This window comes from Neofelis nebulosa, chromosome 2, assembly GCF_028018385.1.
Source record: "Neofelis nebulosa isolate mNeoNeb1 chromosome 2, mNeoNeb1.pri, whole genome shotgun sequence".
Classification (NCBI taxonomy): Eukaryota; Metazoa; Chordata; class Mammalia; order Carnivora; family Felidae; genus Neofelis; species Neofelis nebulosa.
In genome coordinates this window covers 126,626,810-126,654,613 of record NC_080783.1, presented here as the reverse complement: position 1 = coordinate 126,654,613, position 27,804 = coordinate 126,626,810, and the positions used below count along the sequence as shown (strand labels likewise).

The 27,804-nt window shown below is 50.7% G+C and overlaps 1 protein-coding gene across 2 annotated transcripts in view; it reads right to left on the bottom strand.

The window, feature by feature from the left end:
• The window catches only part of KCND3 (potassium voltage-gated channel subfamily D member 3), a 209,817-nt gene that overhangs the window by 4,521 nt on the left and 177,492 nt on the right, over nucleotides 1-27,804 (bottom strand). For both annotated transcript variants that reach the window (XM_058716206.1, XM_058716207.1), the window contains exons 3-4: nucleotides 6,171-6,333; nucleotides 45-146 (exon numbers count right to left, since the gene is read on the bottom strand). In XM_058716206.1, coding sequence (XP_058572189.1) covers nucleotides 45-146; nucleotides 6,171-6,333 — 265 coding nt within the window. The remainder of the gene's footprint in view (nucleotides 1-44; nucleotides 147-6,170; nucleotides 6,334-27,804) is intronic.

The following is a 27,804-nucleotide window of genomic DNA, read 5'->3' as shown; positions in this document are numbered from 1 at the left end:
GAAAGCAAGCCCACCTCCCCAGCCCGGGTCCCGCCGGCACCTACCATCAGCTCCAGTGCCTCATTGAGGAGTCCGTTGCGCTTGCTGTGCAGGTAGGCATTGGAGCTGCCCGTTTTGGCCACGCGGATCCTGGCCAGGCGAGCCTTCTGCAATCGGCAGAGAAAAAAGAGTGAGCGAGACTGAGAAATGAGACAACAAGCCTGGGAGGAAAAGCCAGAGGCGGCGGGCTGCCCCTGCACGGCTGCGATCCCAGATGAGGTCTGATGAAGGGGAGGAAGCGGCTTCTTCCCAGCCGCACGGATCTCTGTTTATAGATCCTGGGACCGGGTCTGAGACTCTGTGTACCCACTTAGTGCAGCTTGGTTCTGGTCAGAGTTCCTGGGGGTTTCCACTCGTCTCTCTGGTGGAGAGCCCTGATGGAATCTCGGCAGGAGAAATACCACTCATCAAAGTCCTCCCTCCTTCCAAAAGCTTTATGACCTTTATCTACTCAGTATCACATTAGAGTATGTCTCATCTCTAACTAGACTGCCAGCGGTATAAAGGAGCATACGTTACAGCTCTCCCGATTGTCCCCTAGGGTCCAGTGTGGTTCCCCGCATCCAGCAGGTGCCCAAGGATCAGTTAATTATGAGGAAAGCAAGGAGTGTGCATATGTGCCCTTCACCACTTCTTAACATCTTCCCTTCTTTCTATTTTTTGCCTTAGCACTTATTACTAAGGTAGTAATTGGTTTCTATGTTTATTTTGCAACTGTCCCCCAGAATGTAAACTCCTTGAGGACAGGAGTTTTTGTTTTGTTCACTGATATGTACCCAATGCCTAGGAATTTTTAAATTAATAAGCGTACTTAAAGTTGCATTTCGGTTTTGGGGAGTGGATTCATGCATGGATGTGCCAATACATGTATATTTTTGTCACGCGTGTCTGTGTGAATGAGAGCAGGTGCATGTGACATGGGGGCCGGTGTGTGTATGACGGGGGGGGGGGGGGTGGAGCACATTTTCATATGCCACTCTGGCTTTAACTAGGACAACTGAAAACCTCCCCAGCTCCAGCCTGGTGCCTTCAGCAGATGCCTTCAGGGCCGGTATCTCAATGCAAGTGCATCTGTCTTGCTTGCAGAGGCCCGGGAGGCTGGACACACTGAACATGCTGCTGCTCTTTTCCTTCTTAATGACCATAATCAGTGTCACCATGACTGCAGCACAACCACAGAGGGAGGCTGAAAGGGAAGAGTCTTTGGGAGAAGAGGGAGAAAGGAAGGGTAGAGGGCTTCCTGCTGGTTTAAGAAAATGCAGCGAGAGTCCGGGTTCCTGGAGATCCAGAGCCGGCTCCAGGTCCTTGCCGCTGGGAGCAGAGCCCACGGACTCACAGACCCATCCTGGGGCAGAGGGGTCCCTCCTCCTGCCTCTGCGGAAGTCCCCTGTAACTTCGGCATGGACACTGGGCAGGACCAGAGTCCTTGGAAAATCGTGGCAATTTCCATTTCTCGTCACTCTCTCCCCAGCACGGGGGAGTGTCCCGTCCAAGTGTCCTGCTTGGCTGGTTCACGTGCTCAAAAGATGCTAGGGAGTCAGATCCAGGCTGTCAATAGGAGCACAAAGGACACACTGTATCTCTTGTTTCCTGTGGCCTACGTGTCCCTGTGGGGACAGCTCAACTCCCTTTCCTGGCTTCTAAATATGGGCACGAGACCAGGACCTGGGCCTGGAAGATCTACCTGGGAATCTGAGGAAGAGGGCTTCTCTGGATGGAGAGAATGGAAAGGGGAGTCCAGCCAAGAAAGGATGGTGAGTAAGCCCTGTCAGTCCTCTTCTTCTGAGCAAAGAACTTTCATCCCAGCTCCAGGTCTCCTCCCTGGGGAGCCCGCGCCAGCCCTCCCCTCGGCTAAGATGTCTACGTTCAAGCATGTTGCCCACCATTTGAGGATGCGGCTGTTATTGCCTTGGGTGAGGACTGGGTATTGAGAGCTGCATATGGAAATCCGCTTGTGTCAAGCTCATTATTGCCTTCTATAATTTGATTGCACCACTTAGAGCCAGACCTTTCCCGTATCCGGGGTCTGTCTTCATTACTTTCTAGAGATGAAAGATTCTCCTGTTCTCCTTTGTGGCACTTCTTTTAATCTTATCTTACCCTGGGCTCTATTAGAGCAACAGATTGTCATATCAAATGCACAACGCTGTTTAATCATTTCCCACACAGGATAAAGAGGTTTGCAATGTATTTGCAGAACCATACCCAGCACATGAAATTTGGTGAGGATTTCTCATTTGACTTTGAGCTCCTGAGAGCCCGAGTCTGGCCTTTGGGTATTTTTATCTTCAGCGTCTAACACAGAGCTGTGAGCTGAGCAGGAGCTCAAGCAAGGCCGGTGAAGACCCAGGAAGGAAGAAGATCCCTCACAGCTGGTCAGAAATCCATCAGTAAGGCCCTTGTGGTGGGCTCATCCTTGTGCGGACTGGTCAGCTTCTCTCTCCTCCCCTGGTCATGAGCACAACGTGAGCGGTTAAAAGAGAATGTGGGCATCACCTAGGCTACGTTAAAGACAAGAAAATTGAGGGTACGAGGGGAAGTAACTTCTCCAGGGCCAGGCAGTGGGGCTGGAGGGTCTTCCAACCTTCAGGTCAAATGCTGCCTCCATAACATCCCCCTCCTCCTTCCCTCAATTTCAACTCCTGCCAGCAAGTTTCTAAACCAGATTAGCAAAGCCCAGGAAGTTGCAATTTCAACAGGGATGGAGATTCCAGGGTTGAAGGAGAGGTCTGGAAGGAAGATGCTGTCCCTCTGGGTATGGTTCCAGATGCATCTGTGCCCAAGGATCTGTCAGGCCCCAGGAAGCACTTCCTAGCTGGCTGGCAGATGCTACTGGGCCATGAGTATGGACATCTCTTGCCCTGGGAGAGGCAGAAGAAGGAAAAAGAGGGAGGCACGGAAAAGCCACGAAAACACGGCCAACTGTACTCCCAAGCACTCATCCCAGAGAAATTAAAGCTTACGTCCACACAAAAACCTGTTCATGAATGTTCGCAGTACTTTATAATAGCCAAAAACGTGGTTCTTATAATCCCGTGTCGTGGGATACATCCATGCCACGGGATACTGCCCAACAAGAAAAAGGAATGGACTATTGACACACACAACTTGGATGAGTCTCCAGGAATTACGTGAGGTGAAAAGAAAGCCGATCTCCCAACGGTTACCAATCTCCCAAATGGTTACCTCCATTTATGTAACGTTTTTGAAAGGAAAACATGTAGATGGAGGACAGATAAATGGTTGCCAGGGGTTAGGGACAGGGTAGAGGTAGGCTGGGAGGAGTCCTTATAGGTCGGAGCCATTCAGCACCTTGACCGAGGTGACGGGTGCATGAACCTGCATGGGTGATGAAACTGTATCAAACTTCACACACACACACACACACACACACACACATACACACATACACACACTTACATACTCACAATGAGTACAAGTAAAACTGGGGAAGTCTGAATAGGATTGGTGGATTGTATCAACATCCATACCCTGATTGTGATAATCTTATAACTACATGTGAATCTATAATTATCTCAATACAAATCTCCACTGAAAAAACCCTCCCACTCCACATGCTCCCCTCTCTCCGCTGCTAGACCTCCTTACTTGGTCTCCAATTCACGTGGCTTCGAGAACCTAGTCTCTGAAGCAAATGGTCACGGAGCCATTTTAGTAACAATCTCAAGCAAACCAATTGTGACAGGAAAAGATGATAACTTTTTAAGCATTTCCTTTACACCTGAGGCAGGTGGACTGGAGCTAACCCTCAGGGCTGTCTAGCTCCTGAGTATGTGGTCTGGGCTGAGAATTCTCAGCTTCCATGACCTCCTGCCTGTCCTATCTCTCCACTGTCACTACATCCTCTGTACCTGCCTTCCTTGTCTCATGGTGACAGACTTAGTGCTGGAAGCAGGCGGTATTCTTGTATTCTTTTTTTTTTTTTTTTTTGCCTCTCAGAAGAAGCCCAAGGTGAAAGAGACAGTTGAGCAACCTTGAGGAGAGACAGTATCCGGGCAAGGTGAAAACACTGTAAATATTTACTCTGATTTCAGAGGGAGAGAGAAGAGGGTGGGGAAGGAGGCAGAAGGGAGGGAGTATCATCTTTAGCAGCCAGAGGGAGGGATAGGCCAAGGCTGATTCCTTCTGTATGGGGTGGGCTTTTTAAAGTTCCACGGGAAAGGACCACTGTTCTGTTCTTGGCAGGGGCAAAATGGCAGGGGATGTGATGCTCTGAGGGACAGAGGGCACAGAGGGCACAGAGGGCAAGGGAGCCACAGGAGCGGCCTAAAGCCCAGTCTGAGTGGACACAGCAGGAGGCTAGTGTGTGAGCTGGGGATTTCTTGGACCCTCACCCACTAGACCAAACACCTCTTTCAGCCTAGCTCCTGGGTGGGTGGGGGGTTTGCTATAGGACCCCCGGCTCTTCAAGGCCTCAGGCTCCTTGGTTTGGAAGGCAGATCCTAGTTTTCCTGTAGCCCTTTCTTTAGGACAGCATAATGAATTTAGATATTGTTCACATTTGCCAGCTGACTTGAACAGGGAACAAGATAAGACTTCTATTTCTGGGACGGCTTGCAGGGGGTGAGGGTGGGAAAGCTTGGACCCTGGGCAAAAAGGTAGGAAATGGGTGTTGGAGAGGATGGAGGGGACAGCACGGAGCCAGAAGGTGAACCTAAGGCAGGCTGGCAACATTACAGACCCAGGTCAAGATAAGTCAAAAGGCACCTCAGCACAGGCGGAGGGAGTGACCACAAGGGCACACACAAGGGGATCTGTTAGAAGTGGGAGCCAACTGGATTCACGATATAGTTGCATAATATATATTATTAAGTATTTTTATACGTAAATTACCATACATTTCAGAACTTTCATGAACTCTGTGACTTCGTTTCAGTCAGCATACACAGATATGTTCTGAAATTCTGGATTTTTCTGATATGTCAAGGAAGCCCTGCTTGGTGGGAGGCCAGTAGCAGGGATCAGGGGGTGAGAAAACTACCCAGCTGCATGCAGCATAGGGCCTGACACACAGTAGGTGTGAAAATGTTTGTGGAAAGAGAGAAAGGAAGAAGGAAGGAAGGAAGGAAGGAAGGAAGGAAGGGAGGAAGGAAGGAGGAAGGGAGGGAGGGAGGGAGGAAGGAGCAAGAAGGGGGAAGGAAGGAAGGAAGGGAGGAAGGAAAAGGAAGGAAGGGAGGGAGGGAGGAAGGAAGGGGGAAGGAAGGAAGGAGAAAGGAGAAGGAAGAGTAAAATAAGGACACGAAATCTCAGGCCTCAGTAAATGACTCTTTCAACAAGGTCTCCCCTGTCCACTGTACCCAGAAAGGCTCTGACCGTACGCCCTGGAGGTTAAGGGGTACCCTATTTCAGCCCAGGACAGAAGACACCTGAACAACCCTCCCCTTGGTCCTCCCCTTTCCTGATAGGAATCTGGCAATTCACTAGCCGGATGCCCTAAAAGTGCACTAAAGCTGTCAGACCTTTCCCTTCGTCTGTGAGTGAAGGAGGGCACACACCTGCCCTGCCTTCTCACACGGTGTTCTGGACACTGCCAACACTTTTCTCAGGGCAGTGGTCCTCCCGGTCTTCAGCTGCACCTCTGCGCCTTGACCCTAAACACCCTGAGGTGACCCACGTCCATCATGCCGTTTGTTCTGGAGCTCAGTGGCTTCAGGATGTTCCCCTTCCTGAGTTCTCTTCAGCACATTCTCTTCTCAGCACATTTATGTTTTGTCCGGATGTTTTGTATAGGTTGTCATAGGGTATTGGAAAACAATGATGTTCCCCAGTAAGCTCCTGGCAGGGAGAGGGAGGGGCCCAGGCACTGCTGAGTGTTGGTGGCTGAGGTCTTGAGGGGAAACCCGGGCTCAAGGAAACTGCGTGGAGCATCCAGGAGGGAGATCATCAGCTTATGGATAAATGAGGGTCTGTTGCACTTGGCAGCTGGAACGCAGGACACTGGTAGGTAGGGAGGGACACAAAGCTGCCTTACCTTCCAAAGCCAGGGGCCGTCTGTGCTGGGATCTGCCTGGGCATTCCAGGCCTGGCGACCTGACTGTGATAGCGGCACAAAGCAGAGGGCCAGGCCCCTGTCTGGTGCTGTCTCCCAGCCTCCCAGGGCCGAGGCTTACCTTTTGTGCCCTGCGTTTATCGGCTCTCTGATTCTGGTGGTAAATCCGGCTGAAGTTGGAAACAATCACAGGAACCGGCAGGGCAATGACCAGAACACCACTCAGGGAGCAGATGGAGCCAAAAATCTTCCCTGCAATTGTCTTGGGCACCATATCTCCATATCTGAGAGAGAGACAGAGTCAGAGACAGAGAGAAACAGGTGTGAGGAAGAGGGATCACTTGGGAAATAAGCCAGACGTCCCTGCCCATCACTCACCTATCCATCCATCCATCCATCCACCCACCCACCCATCCATTCATTCAACAATTGTTTAAAGTGCCTACTATGTGCCTGCTATGACCTGGCACCGAACAAAAACAGACAAGATCCCTGTGTTCCCAGAGCCAACAACCTACAAGCAAAAGACCATGAACAAGTGAGTGAACACATAAAAACACTGACTTGTCTTTATTTCTAGGAGGAGAATAGAGACAGGTACTGTTCCAGGTGCGGGGAGCGTGGTCAGGAAAGGCCTCTCTGAGGAGCTGACATTTCAGCTGAGATCTGGAGGTAAAGGATCCCGGTCAGGGGACACACTTGGGGAAGAGTGTGCCAGGCAGAGGGAACAGAAAGTCAGAGGCCCTGAGGCAAGAGGGAGCGTGGCCTGCTGCGGGAATGATTACAGACCCGCGGGTGGTGGGGCGGACGCGGAGGGTGGTTGTACAAAAGGAGGTGGAGGCCACCACACGGAGTATGGATTTTGTCCCAAATGCAGCCAGCAGCCATGGGTGAGTATTAGGAAGGAAAGCAGCACCGTCTCACGTATGTCCATCAAAATAACACGTAAGAAAACCGCCCTCTCCTCGTGGAGATTCACCACGCACAAAGCACTCCTGCACACTTACCCCACATGAGCTCCGCGAACCCTGTGAGCTTGGAGTCCTTGGCCCCATTGTGCAGATACAGGAAGTCGGGCTCACCGGCAGATGGACTGCCCACGTTTGGGGACGGCTGGGATTAAAACCCACTCCTATGGCTTTCGTCTCTTTCCCACCAACCACACTGTCTTGGAGGGCAACCGTGAGCTCCAAAACCCAGCCCCGGAAGCCACGGAGCCACTTTGGGACAGTGCTGGTGCCTCTCAGAGCTCAGAGGAGCTCTCATAAGTACTTCACACCCTGGTGGCTGCCCCCGGGGACCGGCTTGGCCTGGCTCCCGCGCATCCCCGGGCAGGCAGGCCAGAGCCTCTCTCCTCCAATCAATAAGGTACTCTCCACAGTGGTAAGTGTGTAGCCTCTTCTTTATTGAGATAAATTAAAGGCCTTATTAAGCGAAGAGCTCTGATGTCTCCTTTGGCCAAAGCCAACGACACCATCTCCCCGCTCCCCTGCCCTCTCCGTGTTTGGAAGGTGACCAGGAATTGATGCCATCAAAATTGTGGGGCTCAAAGTCACCTGTCCTGAGGGGACCCAGGTGTCCGGAGGATGCAGAGAGGATGTGGAAGGGGATAGGGTGAACAGTTTCAGAAGTGTGAGGTCCTCATCTCCTAAGCACGCAGGGGCTTTTGGGAGGCGATGCCAGCCATTGACACACATTTGGTGAGTGAATACGTGACCTCACGGAAGCCCCTCAACCCTCTGAATTAGGTTCCTCTTTGGAGAAGGCACTTCCTTCTCCTTCCTTCCTTCTCCTTCAGTGTCTCGCCCTTTGCCCTGCCTCAAGCTGCCTCTATGGTCTCTGTTGCTGGGAAACTCTAAAAGCACAGCTGATTGTCCCACGTTCAAATAATGCCAACGATGAAGAAAAGGGGGTTGCCCGTAGAGGCCAATCATGTTACTGGGGCTTTCCGGCCTGTGACGGAGAGGTGCACATCGAGCTTATGACCGTGGGTGGAAATGAAGCATGGCAGGAGTATGGAAGCACAGCGTCAGAAAGGCTACATTTTCGGGTGACTGAGGTGGTGAAAAATGCTCAGGACACAGAAAGGTGGTTTTATCCACTGGAAGAGAGAACAAGGAGCAGAGCTTTCTGCCTGCTGCTGGTGCAGATGGTCCACTGGTAACAGATGACAGAACCAAGCTCCCATGCGCTCTCTGCCTTTCCCACCCAGGAGACCAGGCTTCCTCTTAGAAAGGCCGGGACAAATGTGGGGAAGAAGGATGAGGAGCTTGAGGCAGGGGAGGGGAGAGCAGGCGAGGGCCCAGCTGTCTTCAGTGGAGGCACATCACAGGCGCACCTGGATCGCACCCCAGGAGACAGGAGGGATGTTTAGATGGAGTTGCAGAACACGGCCCATGACGGTTGAGAAACCATGGCGCTGCACAGAAATACCAAGAGACTGGAGGCCAAAAACAGCTGTGTTGATATTTCTGAAGAGGAGGCAAAGAAGTCTGAGAAACCACAGACCAACAGGCTTGGCATCCATCAATTCTGCTGCGAAACTGCTGGCAGAATTTGAGAGCAGATATTAAGTGGACAGCTTGCAGACGCTTGGAAAATTAGCTGTATTGCTCACTAAGCACGTAACTTGCCAAATTAACCTTATTTCTTGTTTTGAGAGGGTTAACTGGCTGGCGAATCAGGAGGCCGCCAGGTCGTGATTTTAGCAACGTGTGCTCTCGTCCCAGTTCTTCGTACCCTTGACAAGCTGGAGGAACGGGTGTGGATAGCAGTGTGGTCGGGAGGGGTTGAACAAACACCTCCAGTCTTCTGACCCTTCCCAAAGATTGTCCTATGCCAGCAAGGGAAGTTCATGGCTTTCGTGTTACAAGGGTCTCCTTTAGTGAAAGGGTAAATAAGTCAATGAAATAAAGAATGAATCTAAAGCTAGGTCTCCAGTGGTGTGTTCCAGAATGTTTCAACAACTTATATAAAGCCAGAGGGAGGCAGCATGGCCTAATGATTGAGAGAGGAGACTGGAGACAGGTCCCAGGTTGATCCCCAGCCCCACATTACTTACTGGTTAAGTGACCTTGGGAAAGTTATTTAAGCGGAGCCTCTACCAATATAAAAGAGGTTTTATATATCTAACTTACAGGCTTGTTGTAATAATTAATCAGATGATTCAGAAGAAGCACTTAATGTTGTCTCTGGGTAAATGTAAATTCTCTATAAATAGCCAGTGCGGTGGGCACCTATTGTTTTGTCTGTTAATAGCCTACCCATTTAGGAACTGTGCCCCCCCCCGCCCCACCCCCCCCCCCCGCATTGTTATGACAGAACCTCCGTCCAGAGGAGCTGCCGTATTCTTACAAACCTTCCCCTACACTCCTGCTGCCACTAGGCGCAGTTAACAAGTTTGGAAGGAGGCATCTGACTCAAGCTGGGCCAATGAGCTCCTTTCCTGGATTCATTTTTTTTAATAGCCTTATTAACATATAACTTATATATCATATGATTCATCCATTTAAATCATACAATTCAGGGGCGCCTGGGTGGCTCAGTTGGTTGAGCGTCTGACTTCAGCCCAGGTCTTGATCTCATGGTTCATGGGTTTGAGCCCTGTGTCAGGGTCTGTGCTGACAGCTCAGAGCCTGGAGCCTGCTTCGGATTCTGTGTCTCCCTCTCTCTCTGCCCCTCCCCTGCTCATGCTCTCTCTCTCTCAAAGATAAATAAACATTAAAAAAAATTTTTTAAATCATATGATTCAATATGTTTTAGTGTATGTATGGAGTTGTGCTGTCATCCCAGAGTCTAATTTTAGAACATATTCATCACCCCCGCCCCAAACCTCACACCCATAGTAGTAGGTGACCATTCCACACCTCTCCCCCCTCAGCTCTAGGCAACCCCTAAACTACTTTAGACACTGTGTCTATGGGTTTCCTTATTTTGGACATTTCATAGAGATGGAATCATACAATACATGGCCTTTCTCTTCTGCCTTCCTTCACTTAGCGTGATGTGCTAAGGTTTCGCAGTTTATCCTTGCTGTAGCAGGTGTCACTTCTTTATCCCTTTTCATTGTAGAGAAACATCCTCTTGTACGGATGTCCCACATTTTGCTTTTTCGTTCATCAGTGGGTAGACCTTCGGATTGTTTCCACTTCTAGGCTACGATGAATAAATGAATAAATTCTGTTCTGCAGGTCCGCGCACAAGTTTTGAGGAGTCACGTGGTAACTCCACGTTTAACAGTGAGGGGGCCTGCCAACCTGTTTTCTGGAGTGGCCGCACCCTTGTATTCCCAGCAGCACTAAACTGGGGCTCCCCTTTCTCCACATGTTCACCACCACTTGTAACTATCTTTTGCGGCTCGCCGTCCCGGTGGGTGTGAAGTGCATTCTCCCGGCTGGCTAATGATACCGGCGACTTTCTCCCTTCCCCGGATATTTGCCTTTGAGATGAGGCCAATCTCTTCAAGGCTGACGCTGCAACAAGTGAAAGCCTGGAGCCGCTTTCTGCCACGGGAAGAAGCCAGGCTGTAGTCAGAGAGGGAGCAGGCTGACGCATAGGTAGAGGCGAGAGGAGGAAAGGGGAGTGTGATGGAGACTGAGTTCCTGCCCTAATTCTGGGGACTGGCTTCACTTTCACCATTCCTATGGCTTCACTGTTCAATCCTTTGGACTTTGCACCCCAACAAATCAGAGTTTTTGTTTTAACCTTCTTCCACTTGGATCCCATGATAATGATGATGATGATGGTGTTGATAAGGGTACTGCTGGTTATTCTTATTAAAAAAAAATTTTTTTTTTTACATTTATTTATTTTTGAGAAACAGAGTGAGACAAAGCGTGAGCAGGGGAGGGGCAGAGAGAGAAGGAGACACAGAATCTGAAGCAGGCTCCAGGCTCTGAGCGAGCGGTCAGCACAGAACCCGATGCGGGGCTCGAACCCACAAACTGTGAGATCATCACCTGAGCCGAAGTTGGACGCTCAACCAACTGAGCCACCCAGGTGCCCCTGGTTATTATTATTTTTAAATTAATTTTCTTTATTGAAGTAGGGCTGACGTACAATATCCTATTCGCTTCAGGCATGCATCATAGAGATTCGATATTTTTATACATCACGCAACGATGCCCATGATAAGTGTAGTTACCATCTGTCACCGTACAAAGTTATTACAACCTTATTGACTATTCTCTATGCTGTGCATTACATCCCGTGACTTATTTATTTCATAGATGGAAGTTTGTGCTTCTTTTTTTTTTTTTTAAGTTTATTTATTTTGAGAGAGAGAGAGAGGGAGCACAAATGGGATAAGAGCAGAGAGAGAGGGAAAGAGAATTCCAAGCAGGCTCCGTGCTGTCAGCACAGAGCCCCACACGGGGCTCGAACTCATGAACCGTGAGATCATGACCTCAGCTGAGATCAAGAGTCAGATGCTTAACTGACAGAGCCACCCACGCGCCCCAGAAGTTCGTACTTCTTAATCCCCTTCATCTACCCCTGTATTTCACCCATTAGATACTCTGGTAATCAACACTTTGTTTCCTTTATCTATGAGGCTGTTTCTATTGTGTTTTGGTTGTTCGTTTGTTTTCTTTTTTAGAATCGACACTTAAGCGAAATCACAGAGTATCTGCCTTTCTCTGTCTAGCGCTGGTTATTTTAAAGCAAGCTCTTCACATTTCTAAATGACAGCGCTACTATGAATTGAGGTCTTTTGGAGTCAAAAGGATTTTAACAGGTTGTAATCATGGGTGAAACCAGCCAGATTAATTCTAACAAAGATGAATGACAACACTGGCATTTTGATTCAAATAATCAATGACTTGTATAGCTGATGGGAAAAACCAGCTTGAAAGCCACCGGTGTTAAAAATCACCAGGGAAATTTAACTTTGACACAGCCACCAGCATAATGCAGCTGCTAAACAGCTATTGTCCAGAAAGAGGGAGTAGGTGTTCAGACTTGCCCCTTGGGGCCAACCACTTCTAGGCCGCTGTGTGGAGTTCTGGGCACTATGTATTCTACAGGACATTGATTAACTAGATCACATCCAGAGTTAGGATGGTCAATTGTCTGGAACTCTTCTCATAGGGAAAACGATCAAGGGGCCAGGAGCGTTTGGCCTGAAGAAGAAGGGATGGAGAACGGAAGGATGGATGGGAATCATGTACTGGAGCCTACCCTGGGAACTTTGCTTGCACCCGTGGGTCTCTCAGTAACCCCATCAGGTAGGGGTAACCCTCCAGAGGAATGTGGAGCCCATGTCCAGGGAGGACAGTGACGTGTGTAAGGTCCTCAAGTGGCTGAACCGTCTGGGTTTAACCCCAGGTGGGTCTGTTTCCATTGCCCTGCTCTGTTCTCCACTTCCTGCTCCTCCGGGGAGTAGGCAGGTGGACGAGGACGGTGGTGGGGAGGGTTCTGGGGAGTCAGCTGGAGCTCATCCCTTCCTTTGTCTCTACTGCCTCAGTGGTCCTGTGCAGCGGTTAAACGTGTGGACTCTGAGGCAAATCCTGGCTCTGCCACTTGCCAGCTGGGTGACTTTGAGCAAACCCCTTAGTGTCTTTGACCACAGCTCCTGGGACTGCTAACACAGTGGTACCTACACTTCACGGGGTTGTTGCGGGGGATTAGCGAGGTCCTATGTGGAAAATGCTCAATGGCACATAGTAAGAACTTTATTGATGTTTATTAAACAAATCCAGGGCCTAGACCGCCGCTGCTTCTAGACTGGACGTCAGCAAAAGCCTCCTAACCAGCCTTCTCACTTGCACTTTTGTTCCCTTTTAAATTCACAAAGAGCCACATTTTTAAAATGCAGATCCCAGCATGCTCCTTCCCCAGCTCACACTTTAATAAATGTTGGTGGAATGTGTGAGTTAATGAATAAAACATACCTGGCAATGTTGTTGCAACGACTACATGCTTGCTACACAGTAAACACTCGTTAAATAGCAGCTAATCATGACTGCAAGGATCGTCCTGGGCAGCGGCCTTTGTCCCGGCCTCCCGGGAGCCCACCTGGGCAGGAGCACTGAGGTGCAGGAGCGGACAGTGATTCTCTAAGTGCTACTGGCATCTATGGCCTATTTTCTTTGTGGAATTTTGAGGAAAGAAAGGGGTGAGGAAAGAAAAAGAGAAAATGTCATGGCCTAGAAAAAAAAATTTAAGGCCTTAGCCTTATTTCCTTTTGTCTTCCTTCTTCATGCAAATAAGGACTCCCTTCCCCCACTCCCCAGCCTGGCTCTGAGAGTGGAGGAGAGGAAGGGAAGAGAAAGTCCCTCCTGGAGTGACTCCCAGGTACGATGAACTATGGTGCTCACCCAGGACCTCACCTGTGGCACGTGAGGTGGCCGTCCGCCCCGGAGCAGGCGGGGCTCAGGTACTCAGCGCCTGTCTGTCCACCTCTCTTTCCTGTCACATCCTCGGTAATCCGCAGTGATGTCTGGGCTGTGGCAAGAGCAGGGACGCTTACCCTCCTAATATGGAAGGCTAATTAATTTGTATTAGGGTTTAGGGATAATTAAACTTTTTATCTGAACTTAAGCTGCACAAACCACCCGCCTTGTGCAATTAATTGCTGTCTTCACTTCCTCCTCCAGGTGCTGAGAGATAAGTGTGAGCTGAGCTCCCTGGTCTGATTCTGCCTGCGTCTCGGGCAGGGGCAAGGCTGTGCATCTGGCTGGGCGTCCGTTCTTTACTGGAGGCCAGACAGTGCCCATTCAGGACCCAGCTGCTGGGAGCTCCGTCAGGGAGACACGTCCTTGAGTTTCTGCAAGGGGGCTGTCTCCCCCTCACTGCCACACTTACTTCTGCACCCACCTTCTTCACCGGGAGTCCCCTGAACTTGGTTTCCTCCTCTGCTCCTGGACCCCTGGTATTGGGGATGCAGATGGGGGTTGGAGGTTGTCCCGGTGGGTGGGGTCAGGGTGGGGAGAGGCCTTCTCTGGGCAGGCTGGGCACCATGGCAAGTTCTAGGGACTCAGACCCCTGTGGTCACCTCCTTGTCCAGGGCAAAGGACAATCGTAGTCTATCCTGGAGGGTCCTAAAACACCAGCCTGGCTGATAAGTTCATTCCCTTGACAAACATCCGGTCAGCCTCTTTTCAGGGTCAAATCCCCTCCCATGAAGTAGGACTGCTGTAACTTTTTTTTTTTTAATTTTTTTTTAACGTTTATTTATTTTTGAGACAGAGAGAGAGCATGAACAGGGGAGGGTCAGAGAAAGAGGGAGACACACAATCTGAAACAGGCTCCAGGCTCTGAGCTGTCAGCCCAGAGCCCAACGCGGGGCTTGAACTCATGGACCACGAGATCATGACCTGAGCTGAAGTTGGACGCTTAACCGACTGAGCCACCCAGGCGCCCCATTTTTTCTAGCTCTTATATCATGTGAGGTACTACAAACACATGATCTCATTTGCTCCTTCCAGCAACCCTAAGAAATAGATGCAATTATTGTCCTCGTTTCACTGATAAGGAAACTGAAGCACAGATCAGGCATTACATATTACTGAAGTAATATGTCCAAGGTCACTTGGCTAGCCAGTGGCAGAACCAGCTCTCTGAAATTCCTAAGTCCCTATAGCCTAAAGCCATGGTCCCTGAGGAGCCAACATGGTGAGCAGAAGTCTGGTTAGAGAGCAAGAGGGAGCTTCAGAGGTGACTGCCTCCAGGGCAACAGCCTAGCCATACCCTTGCAAAGGACTTTAGCCCTGTGCTGTTGATTCTCAAGGAGTGGGACTTGGGAAATCAAATGAAAGCCTTATATCACTTTTCCTTCCTACAGCATGCCTCTCCCCCCACCCGCGATCCCCCCTAAACAACCAATCCACTTTAGTCGTGTCCCTGCAGGGAAGTACTCTCCTGGGTTCACCTGCAAAATGGCCCCCATGGTGAGCCAGGAGCCAGAAGGATGGGTTGGCATTTTGGAACCTTGAGGTTCCTCTGAAGACGCCATCTGAGGGGAGAGCTGAGGCTCAGGGCAGGAGGACCTAATAACAATCACTGTAAAATTCAGTAACGATCTATTTTTATTTAGCATCAATATGCACCATTTGATCTTCCTAACAGCCATATGAGGTATTATTAGCTCCGTTTTTGAGGAAACTAAAGCTGAGGGAGGCTGAGTACCACGTGCAGGGTCATCTGCATGGCCAAGCCAGTGTTCCAAGCCAGCCTCCCATGGCTTCAGAGCACCCCTCTTTCTCTGTGTCCTACTGCAGGAAAGGAGAGAAGTGCGAAGGGAGATGTTTCTGGGTTCGGCCAGCACAGAGTCCTGGGGAAAGGGGATGCCTGATCCTTCCAGGCCACTGGTGTGGTTGGCCTGCGGTGCAGGGTCGCAGCCAGTCACAGCAGCGGGTTCTTGGCCACTGGGAGTCTGTGGCAATAGTCTCCATGCTTCCCCCCCCCCCCCCCCCCATCCACGGCCATTGTGCCGGGTGACGGGAGCTGTTCTAAACCACTGTTTCTCAAACTTTCATGTGCATTAGAATGACCTGCAAGGCTTGTTAAAACAGATTGCCGGGCTCCGACCTCACTCAGATTTCTGATTCTGTAGGTCTGGAGTGTGCCCTGAGAATATGCACTCTAACCACGTTCCTAAGTGACACTGCTGTTGGTCATCTGGGGAACAGGCTTTGAGAACCACTGCTCCAAAGCATCCTCTCTCCACAGGTCACACATCTGCAGGCTCACAGAATGTCAGAGAGGCAGAGAGCTGCCGGCAACCAGCCTCAGGCCGGCCATAGCACCTATGAGGAAACCAAGACCCCACGATCAGAAATCAGGTGGCAAAGCCTTTCTGATAGCCCAGAGAAATGCCGTGCCTGTTTTGTTTACTCCACACACACCCAAAGCTGCATGAGCCCACACGTTTCCACCCCTGACCCTCCGGGTGGATCGATTCATCAAACACCTGCTGGGTGTTTACCCTCTGTCCCTCACTTTGCTAGGTGCCCAGGGGTGCAAAGCTAAATAGACAGCCTCTGCCCACATGTCCCCTGAGATTACGATCTCAGGGAGGGCAGACAAACAATCACGATGATGATTCAATGGCATGATGTTACAAGAAGAATGTGCACAGGGTCCTGTGTGAGCATGAAGGAGGGGGCTCTGAATCAGGCTGGGGGTGGGGGTGGTCAGAGGACCTCCCGGAGGTGGCGGCACGGGCTGGTTTCTTGAGCTGCGAAGCAGTAGGGCTGGCCCAAGGGATATAAGAAATTACTGGCTGGAGGAAGGGGCAGATGGGAGACGAGGCTGGAGAACTGGCCACATGAAGGCCCTTCTGGGTTAATCCAAGAACTCTGAACTTTCTCTGGCTCCAGCCGGCTAAGGATTGCATGTGTGTGTGTTTGTGGGGGTAATGTGACCAAATATTCCTCTTTGAAAGAAGACCCTGAAAGCAGAGTGGAAGACAGACTGGAAGGGGATGAAGGCAGAGGCAGGGCAACCAGTTAAGAGGCTGCTGTACCGGTCCAGGCAGGAAATGGCGAAGGCCTGAACGAAAGCAGTGGGCGGAGATGGGAAGGAGCGGGTAGAGACTTGCAAAGTCCAAGCAGAAGCTGCTGGACTTGGTCACTGACCCGGTGTGAGGCTGGAAGGAAGGGAACCCAGGGTGGCACCCGGGCTTGGGAGCCGGGCAAACTCTGTGCACATCTCCAGCCAAGCTCTCACATGTGTCAGGCTCCTCCATGACTGCAAGGCTTTAACCAGACCCTTCCCTCTGCTAGAAATGATCTTCTCTCTGTCTCTGTCTCTGTCTCTTTCTCTTTCTCCTTCCCAGGCAACAACTACTCATCTTTCCGGATGCTGTTCAAATGTCACCTCCTTCAGCAAATCTCCCCCCCACCCCCCGCCCTGCCAACCCCCAAGCAGAGTGTCACTCATTCGTCTGTCTTTCCATCTCCATCAGAACACATACTCCTCTATGTGGTGATATAACCCCCTGAAATGGCTCTTTTCCCTTTTTCCCCGTCCGAGTTTTGGTAAGTGCCGTCCGAGCACAGGGCTGTCTATCTCTGCACCGCGGGTGCCTGGCCTGTTGCATGATGCCCAGTAGGGACGAAATAGTTCAGAGTGAATGGGAGATAAAGTGGCTGCTCTGGTGTGTGTTCCATGGACTGGAGTGGACCCCTGAGGCTGGCTCCTTCTGGAATCAGACCGCAAGCTCCAGGAGGGGAGAGGCTGTATCCTTGGTACCTAGAACCATGCCTGGCACATGGTGTGTACTTGGGATATTTGTTGAGTGAACTATCAACTATTTGTTGATATTTGTGAGTGAACTATAAACAGATTAGCAATGGAACTGCTGACTCTAGCAGACCAGATTGTCAGGGAGCCCTTCTGCTGCAACACGTCTAAATCCTGAATCAAATACACTTTTGGATGCATTGTTGGGTTCACTTGAAGTAGGGGAAATCCACTTTACCCCCAGTAAAAAGAAACCAACCACAGCGGGGAAGCCCAGCTGGGAGGAGGGAGTAGTAAGCAGAGGGAGGAACACCATTACTCCGAGGGCATGGGCCAACATGACCTGTGACCTGTGACCTGTCACTGGAAACTGAACTTTGGGCCAACAGTAAAAAAGAACTCTCTCAGTCTTCAAGTAAAGCCAGGCCCCATAGGTGAGCAAAAGTGCTCCCAAGAATGGTCACATTACCTGGCTTCTGGGAAAATCAGATTTAAATCCTATCCAGTGGAAAAATCCTTAACCCAGGCCTTCAGGATTCCTACAGATTAAGATCATGTAAATATGGGTTTGCTTAAAAAAACCCCAAATCGTAAAGAAGCAAGCAACCATGAATGACGGTCAACAGAAGGAAACCAACAATAGATTTACGGGTCCCGCCCCCATGCACTTCAGATTCTGAAATCAATAGACACAAAGAGTTACGTATGGAATGTTTTTCCAAAATAAAGGATGGAATTGCAAAGATGAGCTAGCAACAGAACACCATCAGAAATCATGAGGCACATCTGAAAAAGAACCAAATGGAATTTCCAGACATGAAAAAATTAAATGTTAAAATTAATTAGGACTTAAATCAACAGGTTAACCTTCATGGGTTCAGCCTCCGGAGCAGACCTCTACTTCCCAGTCTAATCCTTGAGGACCCTCATGTGGTCACTTGGTCCCAAAGCCCTTGTACCTGAGTGTATTTGGGTCATGACAGGTAGGAAGGCAGTGAAGGCCATGTTGCTGTCTGCAAACAGCCATGTCACCAAAAGAGGCCATCACGTCACAGTGCTGAACGAAGCTGGCTTCCTACCCAGACACAATCTTTTTGCTCTCACAGCTCCCAGGAAAGACACACTGGCATGTGAGAGTATATAGAAGACAAGAAGACAGCAAAATCAAGACAGTGAACCGATGTTATAACTAGACAGGAACAGTGCCGCCTGGCTGGCCAGCCACCTTCATGTAAAAACCAGGAGAGGAGATGTAACCATATTCACTATTGGTCTCCCGTCAATGGCAAAATATTCACATGATTATTGGGATTTGGTTATTTCTGGTGACACTTCCCAAACACCCACTCAGTTGTTCTGAATGTGCTCTGAATGGGCCTTGCTCCAAGGGTGGTCTGCAAGGACATGTGGCCTTCAGAAGGCAGACGCCGAAGGGCTGGCGCCCCAGAGACTGCAAGACCATCGAGTCCTGACTAGACCCAGCCCTGGACCCGGAGACGGCAGTTGTGCCCTTGTCTGGGGCATCCACGGGCCGGGAGTCACACTGGCATGTCCCAAGTCCCCGCCCCAGTCTCCACAGGCACGCCCTTCTGGAAACTGGGCCTCGCTCAGTCGTTCTCCCCGACCTCAGCCCCCGGGAGACCTGTCCCCATTTGTCCCCTCCACACTCTCGGGAGTAGAGATTGACAAGAAAGAGCCATGAGGAACAGCACACGCGTCTGGTCAGACCCCGGTGGTCCCTCAGAGGCCTTGTCCCGCAGGCCTGCACCATCTGTTTCTCTTCCTCCATATGTTCATCACAACAGCCCTTCTCCCCAGGGCGGTCCTCGGCCTTCTGCCGCCCTGGGCTGGCACGCATTTCTCAGACAGGGATGAGCTGCCTCGACTATGAAGTGGAGCAAGACAAGCCATGACAAGCCTTTGGCCTGTGCCAGAGCGAGCACCTGTTGCAGAAGGCGTGGGCTGGATTTGGGGAGAAAGAGGGAAGGGCCCACAAAGCCTGTAGAGCAGAAGTAGGGGTGTGGCCAGAGTCAGACAGCAGACGGCACAACTAAAGGGGACAGAGCAGTGAGGGGACCATCCACGGAGGGACAGGCAGCTGGTGCAGAGGCTGGAGTGAGTAGGTGGAAAAGCACACAAATACTTGTGGACCAAGTACTTGTGGATGTGGACTTTCTCTGAAGGTCTGGTCTTGCCTCTGTTAACACATCACTTTCTTGCGTGGCTCCAGAGAGACGGTGGTGGAGGTGACAGGCAGGAGGGGAGTGGGCAGGACGCAAGGGTGCGGGGCTGAGAGGAGTCTTACTGTATTTCATTTATTTTTTAAAAGGTTTTTTTTAAGTTTATTTATTTTGACAGGGAGAGAGAGAGAGAGAGAGAGAGAGAGAGGAAGCACAAATGGGGGGGGCAGAGAAAGAGGAAGAGAGAGAATCCCAAGCAGGCTCCACACTGCCAGCTCAGAGACTGACACCGGGCTCGAACCCACGAGCTTAACTAACTGAGCCACCCAGGTGTCCCTATTTTATTTTATTTTATTTATTTTATTTTATTTTTTTGAGAGACAGCATGCGAACAGGGGAGGGGCGGGGGGGGGGGGCGGGGGGGACAGAGGATCAGAGAAGCAGGCTCTGTGCTGACAGCAGAGAGCCTGATATGGGGCTAGAACTGAACAACTGCAAGATCACGACCTGAGCCGAAGTTGGACGCTCAACCGACTGAGCCACCCAGGCGCCCCAAGACTGAGAAGAGTCTTAGCCCCAGGCCACAACAGCTAAAGGGGCTAAGCGATGTGGCCACTGGACCCTATATATGGCCACCAGTTGTCCCCACTCATTATATAACCCGGCTCTGCTGACCAGACAGAGGCCCCTTCCCTTCTACTCTGCACTAATACCTCCCTCCCTCATCGTGGGCGTTCTCCCTCCTCTTCCTCCCACCCCACACCCTAGGAACCAGGAGCTATTCTCCCTCTTCCTTTAGGCCTTATCAGAACTGCTCTTCGTCCCCATTGTCTCAGCGTCTCAAGGTGGCATGGGATCCTCTCCGGTGGCCTATCAACCTTTTTCCCACCCTCCAGGGACCTCTCTTGCACTGGCTTGGGAGTCAGACAGACCTTTGCTTAAGTCCTTGCTCTTCCTACTCAGCTAAGACCTCCGGCAATCAGGAGCTTCCTCAGTTTGCTCATCTGAAAAATGGCATCGCAGTGAGCTACCTCTCAGGGTTGTTATGAACCTCACGTCTGTAAAAGCTCTTTATAAACTGTGAGGTGACCTTAGTTATAACTAGTTCTATATATAGTTTATAGTTACCATCTATATGTAAACTCTAGTTATCCATATATATAACTAGTTACAATTATGTAACTATTATAACGAGTCATAACTCAGCTCTAACTGAGAGCTTAGTCATTCTTCTGCACGAAACAATCTGGGTCATGGATGGGAGCCTCACATTGTCAGTTTACCTGCAACTTACACCTGTAAGTCCTAGTCCTGCCGTGGGAGTCACAGAGTGTGTCTGTCCCTCTGCCAGCTGGACAGCCCTCCTCGGAGCTGCTCAGTCATGCCGTGGCTGCCCATTGCATTTGGCCTATGCCGGAGGCCACTGTTTCACACCTACCTGTGCTCCCTTCCCTGGCAGGCCCCAGGCGTGGGAGAACGCAGTGGCACGCCAAGAACATGGGCTTTGCGTTGGAAACTTGCTTCTCTCTCTGTGCAACTCTGGGCTGGTGACTTAGCCCTGTGAGCGATCCCTTGGTTGTAAAACCAGGAACAACATCTCCTTGCAGGGGATGGTCCCTACGCACTCACAGCGCTCGCAGCACGGCATTTACATGACTGTGGATTAATGCCATGCTCCCCGCTAGGTGAACAGTGGCATGAGAGCAGGCCTGGTGCAGCGCGAGGCACATAGTAGGTGCCTCATGACCCTGACGTCATGGTAGCAAAGACAGGGGCTCTCACTTGTGTGTTACTCCAGCACAGGCACTGTTGCGGTGCTAGATGAAATTCAGCCTTGAGCCCGTAGTGGAATTAAATTCCTGGGTCCCCCAAGACACTTAACTATTACCTCTAACCTCATCTCAGGCACTTAAAATCCTGCTCTGGGGCTTGTGGCCAAGTTAAGGTTTCTGCCGAGCTGTGGGAAAACCCAGAAGTATCCTTCGGCATCTTGCACGTGGCCAGCCCTGGGCTCAGCGCTTCCGGGTCTGGTCTGATTTAGCTCCCTATATTCGCTGAGCCTTTATCACTCCCCTGAAGTGTTTCTCTGGCTCTGGAAGGTGGACATGAGCTGTGGGCTGGACTCTGTCTTGCCTGACCCCACTGGAGGCGGCTGGAGGAGGAAAGGGTGAGGGGGCTGCTCCCAGGGCTCTCAGTAGATGTCCGGGCCCTCCCACACCTGCCTGGAAGGGCCAGCAGCCTGGTCTCTTCCCTCTATCATTAGTCTCTGGGTCCCAAAGCCACTGTCTCTCTCTCTCTCTCTCTCTCTCCCTCTCTCTCTCTCTCTCTCTGTCTTACCCTCTGCTTGTGGTGAGCTGCTTCTTGATGTGACACCCCAGACACTCCCTGTGCGTACCAGGCTGTCTGCTCTCTGCCCTCACCCCCTTCCCTGTCTCCCCATGTCACCGATGACAGCAGGGGCCCTCCCTGCCTGCTCCCTCTGCTCCCTCAGTGCCAACCACAATGCCTGTTAGGTAGTGGGGTCATCACATAGTTGCTGGAGAAATGGATGTTTAGCCACTTCTTTTAGACTTTCTTTTGGACCCTTATGTCCAAGCTGTTCCAGCCAGAATTCTCTGGGCTGAGGTCTGCTAGGAACAGTAAAGATGATCTTGGGCTGGTTAGAAGTGGTTCCTGGGGCTGTTGGTTGAATGTGCGTGTGTGCGTACCCATGTGTGCATAAAATAGCGTTCCCCACGTCCATCAAATCCCAGATGGACACGTCACTTCCTCCTCACCCCTCCAGAGAAACACTCTGCCATTCACCCCCGCACCTGCACTCACACCAGATCAGAGCTGGAAGAAACCTAAAATATCCTATGCTCCACGCATACTGGAGAATTATGGGGCAAATGATACATCTCTGGAATTTGCTTTAAAATACTCCAAGAACGAAAGGCACACGAGGAGAAACAAGATGCAGTCAGGTAGGTAGGTATGTGGGGCTTCACTGACCACTCTCCCTACTTTGTTATATGCTTGAGATCTTCCGTAATAAGAGGCTAAAAAATTAAACTTAGTTCAAAGAAGAACCACCTACTCCAACCCCCTCATTATCAGAGATGGCTGAAGCCACTGCTCATTTTTCATGTTTGACACACAGTCCTGCAAAATCCCTTGTTGCTTATTTAATGTTGGGGGAGAGGGGCTTGTGTTGCCAACCAGATTCTTGCTTCTTGAGGGCAGGGCTGTGTCCTTTGCTATTTTGTATTCTCCTATACAGCGAAAACACGGGGCTGGGCGAATTGGAAAGCACTCAATCAACAACCGAGGGCGGGAGCTGCCCAATTTTTGCCCCTTGGACCAAGACCTCCTTCATATCCCTCTGTCTTCGGCGTGTTACTCCTCCACATTCACCTCTTCCCAGCTCCTCTCTGGCTCTTGCCAAGGTGACCGGGGATGCTTCGGTCAAGGGCTCCCCTGTTTCCGTGCCTTCCATCATCCCTGGCAGTATGTTCTCCATGTTGTCAATATTTCATTTAATTAGATCTGAATGGAGGGAGGCTCATGGGCTTGGGCCCTGCATCTCTCAGACTCTCCAAACCTCAATGCGACTGCACACACACACACTGCATTGTCATGGAGCCTCTGCACTCTGGACCCTTCCTTTATAATATTTTGCCCCGCACCCTTCAAGTCACCTTCAGAGATGTGGGTTTCATGGGGCTGCAGCTGCAGGGAAGGGAACATGCTGGCCAGTCCCATGGCTCTGCATGGCTCTACATGGCGCCTCTGGTTGGTAACCTCTGTGGGAAACAGCCAGCCCCAAGTGAAGGCCAGGAGCACGTGAGCAAAGTACCAGGCCCTGGCCCAAGGACTCCATGCGCATTCACTTACTGAATCCCCCAACGCCCCAGGACACGGTCTGTGCCGATCCCCACTTTGCACATTAGGAAACTGAGGCTCAGCAAGGAGAAGTAACAGTCCCCAAATCCCACAGGTAATAGACAGCAGAACTTGAATTGGTGCCCATGCTCTTGACCACTGCCTTGCCGTGAGGGAAGGATGCTGGACCCAGAACACACGGCTCGGACAAGGCTGCACAGCTCCCCCCCCCCGCCTGCGTGGCACTTCTCCTGCGGCCCCTGGAGGGCCTGTGCACACAACTGTTGGGACGGGCGAGCTGCTGCAGGGTGATGGTATATCGAATAAAGGGCAGAGGGCTTCTGGGCTGCAAAGCAGAACCAGGTGGCATGAGGAAAGGGCGGCCTAAGTGACGGGCAGGGTTTATTAATGTGCTTCCTCTTCATCAAAGGGCCCCTTTACAAATGACTCAATCGACTATTAATCTTGATGAAACAGCAACCCCGATGGGGAAAAAGCGCGTTAGAAAATCTGCAAGAGGAAAACGCATGCATCTCAGCCTCAGTCCACTGGGGAGGGGACACGTGGGGACAGTGCAGGGAGGAAATCTTCCACGGCCTGGCAAAGAGCCATGGCCACAACTTGGGCACGTACCCAGAACCCCCTGGCCCCCTACCCCGCCTGGCTTCCCAGTCCACACCCCCTGTCTCCTGGCTGATAGGGCCCCCACTGAGCCCCACACAGTCAGACTGAGACACACACCCTCTGTGTGTTAATGAGCTCCTGTGTGGACGGGGTGAAAATTAATCTTAGAAATATTACCAAGTGCAAAAGGAAAGTCCTCTAGGGCCATAAATCCACTGCCTTTAAAGAGCTTGGCTCAGCAGAGGCCTTCAACTTTAGGGAGAAAGCAAACTTTTACTTGAGAGCAAGATTACTGCTGGGAGGGGAGGGACGCAGAGGGTCCAGTCTGCTGTTGGCTGTGGGCTTAGAGCAAGCGCTGAAGCGAATTCCCACTGCTGCTGCAGGACAAAAACGCAGCCTCTGGCTTGTGGCAAAGGGGAGAAGTAATTACTGAATGTGTTAACAGTTTCATAAACTCAGAGGCCTGGGACCGAAGTGTTCTGGAGGGGCTGTTGGGTGACTTCCAGGAAGCAGGGGGACGAGGAGGCAGGAAGAGGAGAGAGGAAGGTGGGGAGCAGGCTCTGTGTGGTTCCCATTAGGCCTCATTGGAACCCCGCTCTGGCCTCCCTCCCAGGCCCTGCTGCCATGTGAGCCCAGCGCCCCGCCCCCCATGGGGCACTCTCTCAGGGGGAGCACATCTGTCCTGACCTGGATGTTCACCTGCTTCCTGTACACTCAGCTCTGCAAGGAGCAGCTGTTTCCCCAGGAACAGGGTCACTCGAGGCGGCACTGGGATCCCCGCCCCAGTGGAGAGCACCTGCTCAGCTGGCCTGCCATTTCCACTCGGGGATTTTTCTTTTGACGAGGAAGCTCTGTTCTGTGGACGCAGCTGTGCATGGTGCTCCCTGCCCAGCTCCCCCAGCTCCCTCTGAGCCCTTCATGGACACTTTAAATACCTTTCCTGCTCCTCTTTTCTATTCCCAAGCATGGAAGAGTGGGAAAACTGCGGGCTTCGGGCTCAGAACAGTCTTGATTCAACTCTTGTATCCTCCACCGGGGGGACCGCTTGACTCGGTCAGTTTCTGCCCCTCATTTTCTCATCTGTAAAATGGGAATATTCTTATATGCGCACCTCACCCGATCACTGTAAGGGAAAATGAGAGACATGACATCTGCTTCCAGGAATGGAAAGTTAAGTGATTTGAATAAACCCTTCCTGCTGAGGACAAATAAAAAGCTGGATGAAATGCAACAAACATCTTAGATCATCAGTGGGGAATCATCGGATCATCTCTGAGGAGGTGAGAGCTCAGAGAGGTGAGCCCAGTACTTGACCCCACCCTTGCCTTTGAAAAATAAATTCAGAAGTCACAGTGACAAAAATGAGCTGTGGATTTTGCAGTATCTCCTCTCCCCTCCAGGTGGGAAGTCTGAATAAATAGTCTCCACTTCTTTCAAATTTAGGGTCCTGAAGGGCTTCACTTTCAGGGTAAAGATGAACTGAAAGAAAATACTCCCTTCCATGGACACAGCCTTGAATTTGGGTACAGATATTCAGATTTAAGGTAGTCCTGGACTGGTAGAATTCCCAAGTGCCTTACAGAAGCAAACTAGAATCCTCTCTGAAGAAAGGATACTCTCATCCTAAGCTACAGATTATTCCTCTAAGCAATGTTGAGGGGCACCTGAGTAGCTCAGTCAGATAAGTGTCCAACTTTGGCAAAGGTCATGATCTCACGGCTCATGGGTTGGAGCCCCTCGTTGGGCTCTGTGCTGACAGCTCAGAGCCTGGGGCCTGCTTCAGATTCTGGGTTTCTGTCTCTCTCTGCCCCTTCCCTGCTCATGCTCTCTCTCTCAAAAATAAGTAAATCTTAAAAAAAAAAAAAAAAAGAAATGTATTGTCCAGCACAGAGTCAAAAAACACAGGGAGAGAAGACACTATGAGAGAGAACCAGAAGAAATAACAGATAACAAAGAGAGGCACATACATTTGAAATGTTGGAATTATCACCCAGAGACAGCTATGTTTACAATTCAAAGGAATAAACAGCAAGCTTGAAAATTTTGTCAGGGCAGGGAAACTAAAAAGCAGATCTAGCGATTTTGAAGAAATCCAAACAGAGATTCTAGAACTAAAAGACCAACACAACCCAAACTAAGCACTTGACGGATGGAGTTGGGTGTAGATTAGGCACAGCTGAAGACAAAATCATTGCACTCAAAGTTGGAAGGAACTATCCAGAACATAGCACACAGGAACAAATGAGAAAGTACTTGTGCCTTGTTCAAAGCCAGACATGCAGATGTAGAAACTCAATACGCGTTAGTTTCATTCTGTTCCCTCTTTCGAGTACTAAAAAGTGTTTCTTATTTCAGGAAATCTTTCCTGATTCATCTGGCTTGACATCCATCACTCCATTATTCTGAATTTTCTCAGCATCTTTGTGCTTGTTTATTCATATTGCCAAGAACTCATTTACTTCTTGAGATCAATGAATTCAAGAACTAAAGTCACATCCAAAATTATGCCCCTGGGTCAAAAGTTTCCTGGTCCACAAGCTCATTCCTCCTCTTTGCCACGATGACATACGAATGCAAGGGCTTTCTTATTGGAGGCATTGCTCTGAGGAAAAGAGTCTGTTGAATTCCAGAATATGGTCTGCTTCTGGATCCTGTGCCCCTGTCGATGACTGGCAGTGGAAGCAACCAGTGACCAAGAGCTGTTGTAAATGCTTCTGGGTTCAGGGTCAATAGGGAACATACATGGGTTCTCCTAGGCCCTGCTGTCCTCTTCCTGCACAGCTTCTGGTCTAAGGTCATTCTGGAAATTCTGATGAGCCAAGCTGGTGAGTGGGAGTGGCTACAGATGGCCATTAGTGAGACCAATGAAATCACCAGCAGCAATGAGGACGCCGTCAACTCAGCAGGCAGTACTTCTGTTCCACAGCCCCCTTCCCACCGCAGTGCCCCGCCCTCCCCCCTGCATCTGGCTGTCCAGGGCCTTTGAAATTCACAAGTGGGCCCTGCCAGAGATGAGAGATCCAGAGATGCACTTGACTTCCTGTGTGCCCTTCGTTTCCAAGTGCTGGAGCAAGAGAGATAGGGATGCCCTGAACCCTACCCCTGATCTGGGTCATCTCAGACTCCTGGCCTCAAGGACACAACCAGAGAGAACTGAGGCAGAACCAGGGCCAATGGCTGTGTCCCCTGCCATAAGCCTGATGTAAGATCCCATAGGGCTGGGATTGGCTCTGGGAGAGAAAGAGAAGGATGCTGGGCTGAGCTGAGTTTGAGGAAGGCAGGGGTGGGGTGGTGGGGAGTTGTGAGGGGCTTTGGGGTGGGTGCTGGGCTGCCCCAGCAGGTCAGGGTGGGAGTCTAGGGAGGTGCTTTGTGTAGGCAACAGAGAAATGTTGCCTTTTGATGAGTAAGAGCCTGAGGGAACTATAGAATCCAATGCCCTGGCCTCATCTGTTCTGTTTTAATAGTTGAAAATTATTTTTCTGGCCTTAGAAAAAATTGCGTCCCATTTCCTCTGTGTGGTGTGTGCACACACGCATGTGCATTCACCGACTCATTTGATCAAGGGTTCTCCAAGAACAAGGGCAGGTGTCTCAGTTTAAACAATGCTGGTTAATGGCCTTTGTGTGTCAGGCACTAGGACGAGAGCTGGGGACTCCCAGACAATCAGGACAGGGCCCCCGCACTCACTGGAGATGCGGCAGTCCTGATGGCACCTTGTTGTGCCTGGCCTGCTCTAGGGCCCTCTTCATTCACTGACTGATATCTAGTCTGGCCAAAATGGTTTTTCACAGCCTCTCCTGGGCTCCAAAGGCAGCACCGGAAATTTCAAGTAAGAAGCCGCTTCCTGGTCCAGCATTGCCAGTGTGGACAGGAAATTACTGAGACCAAGGATGGATGAGCTGC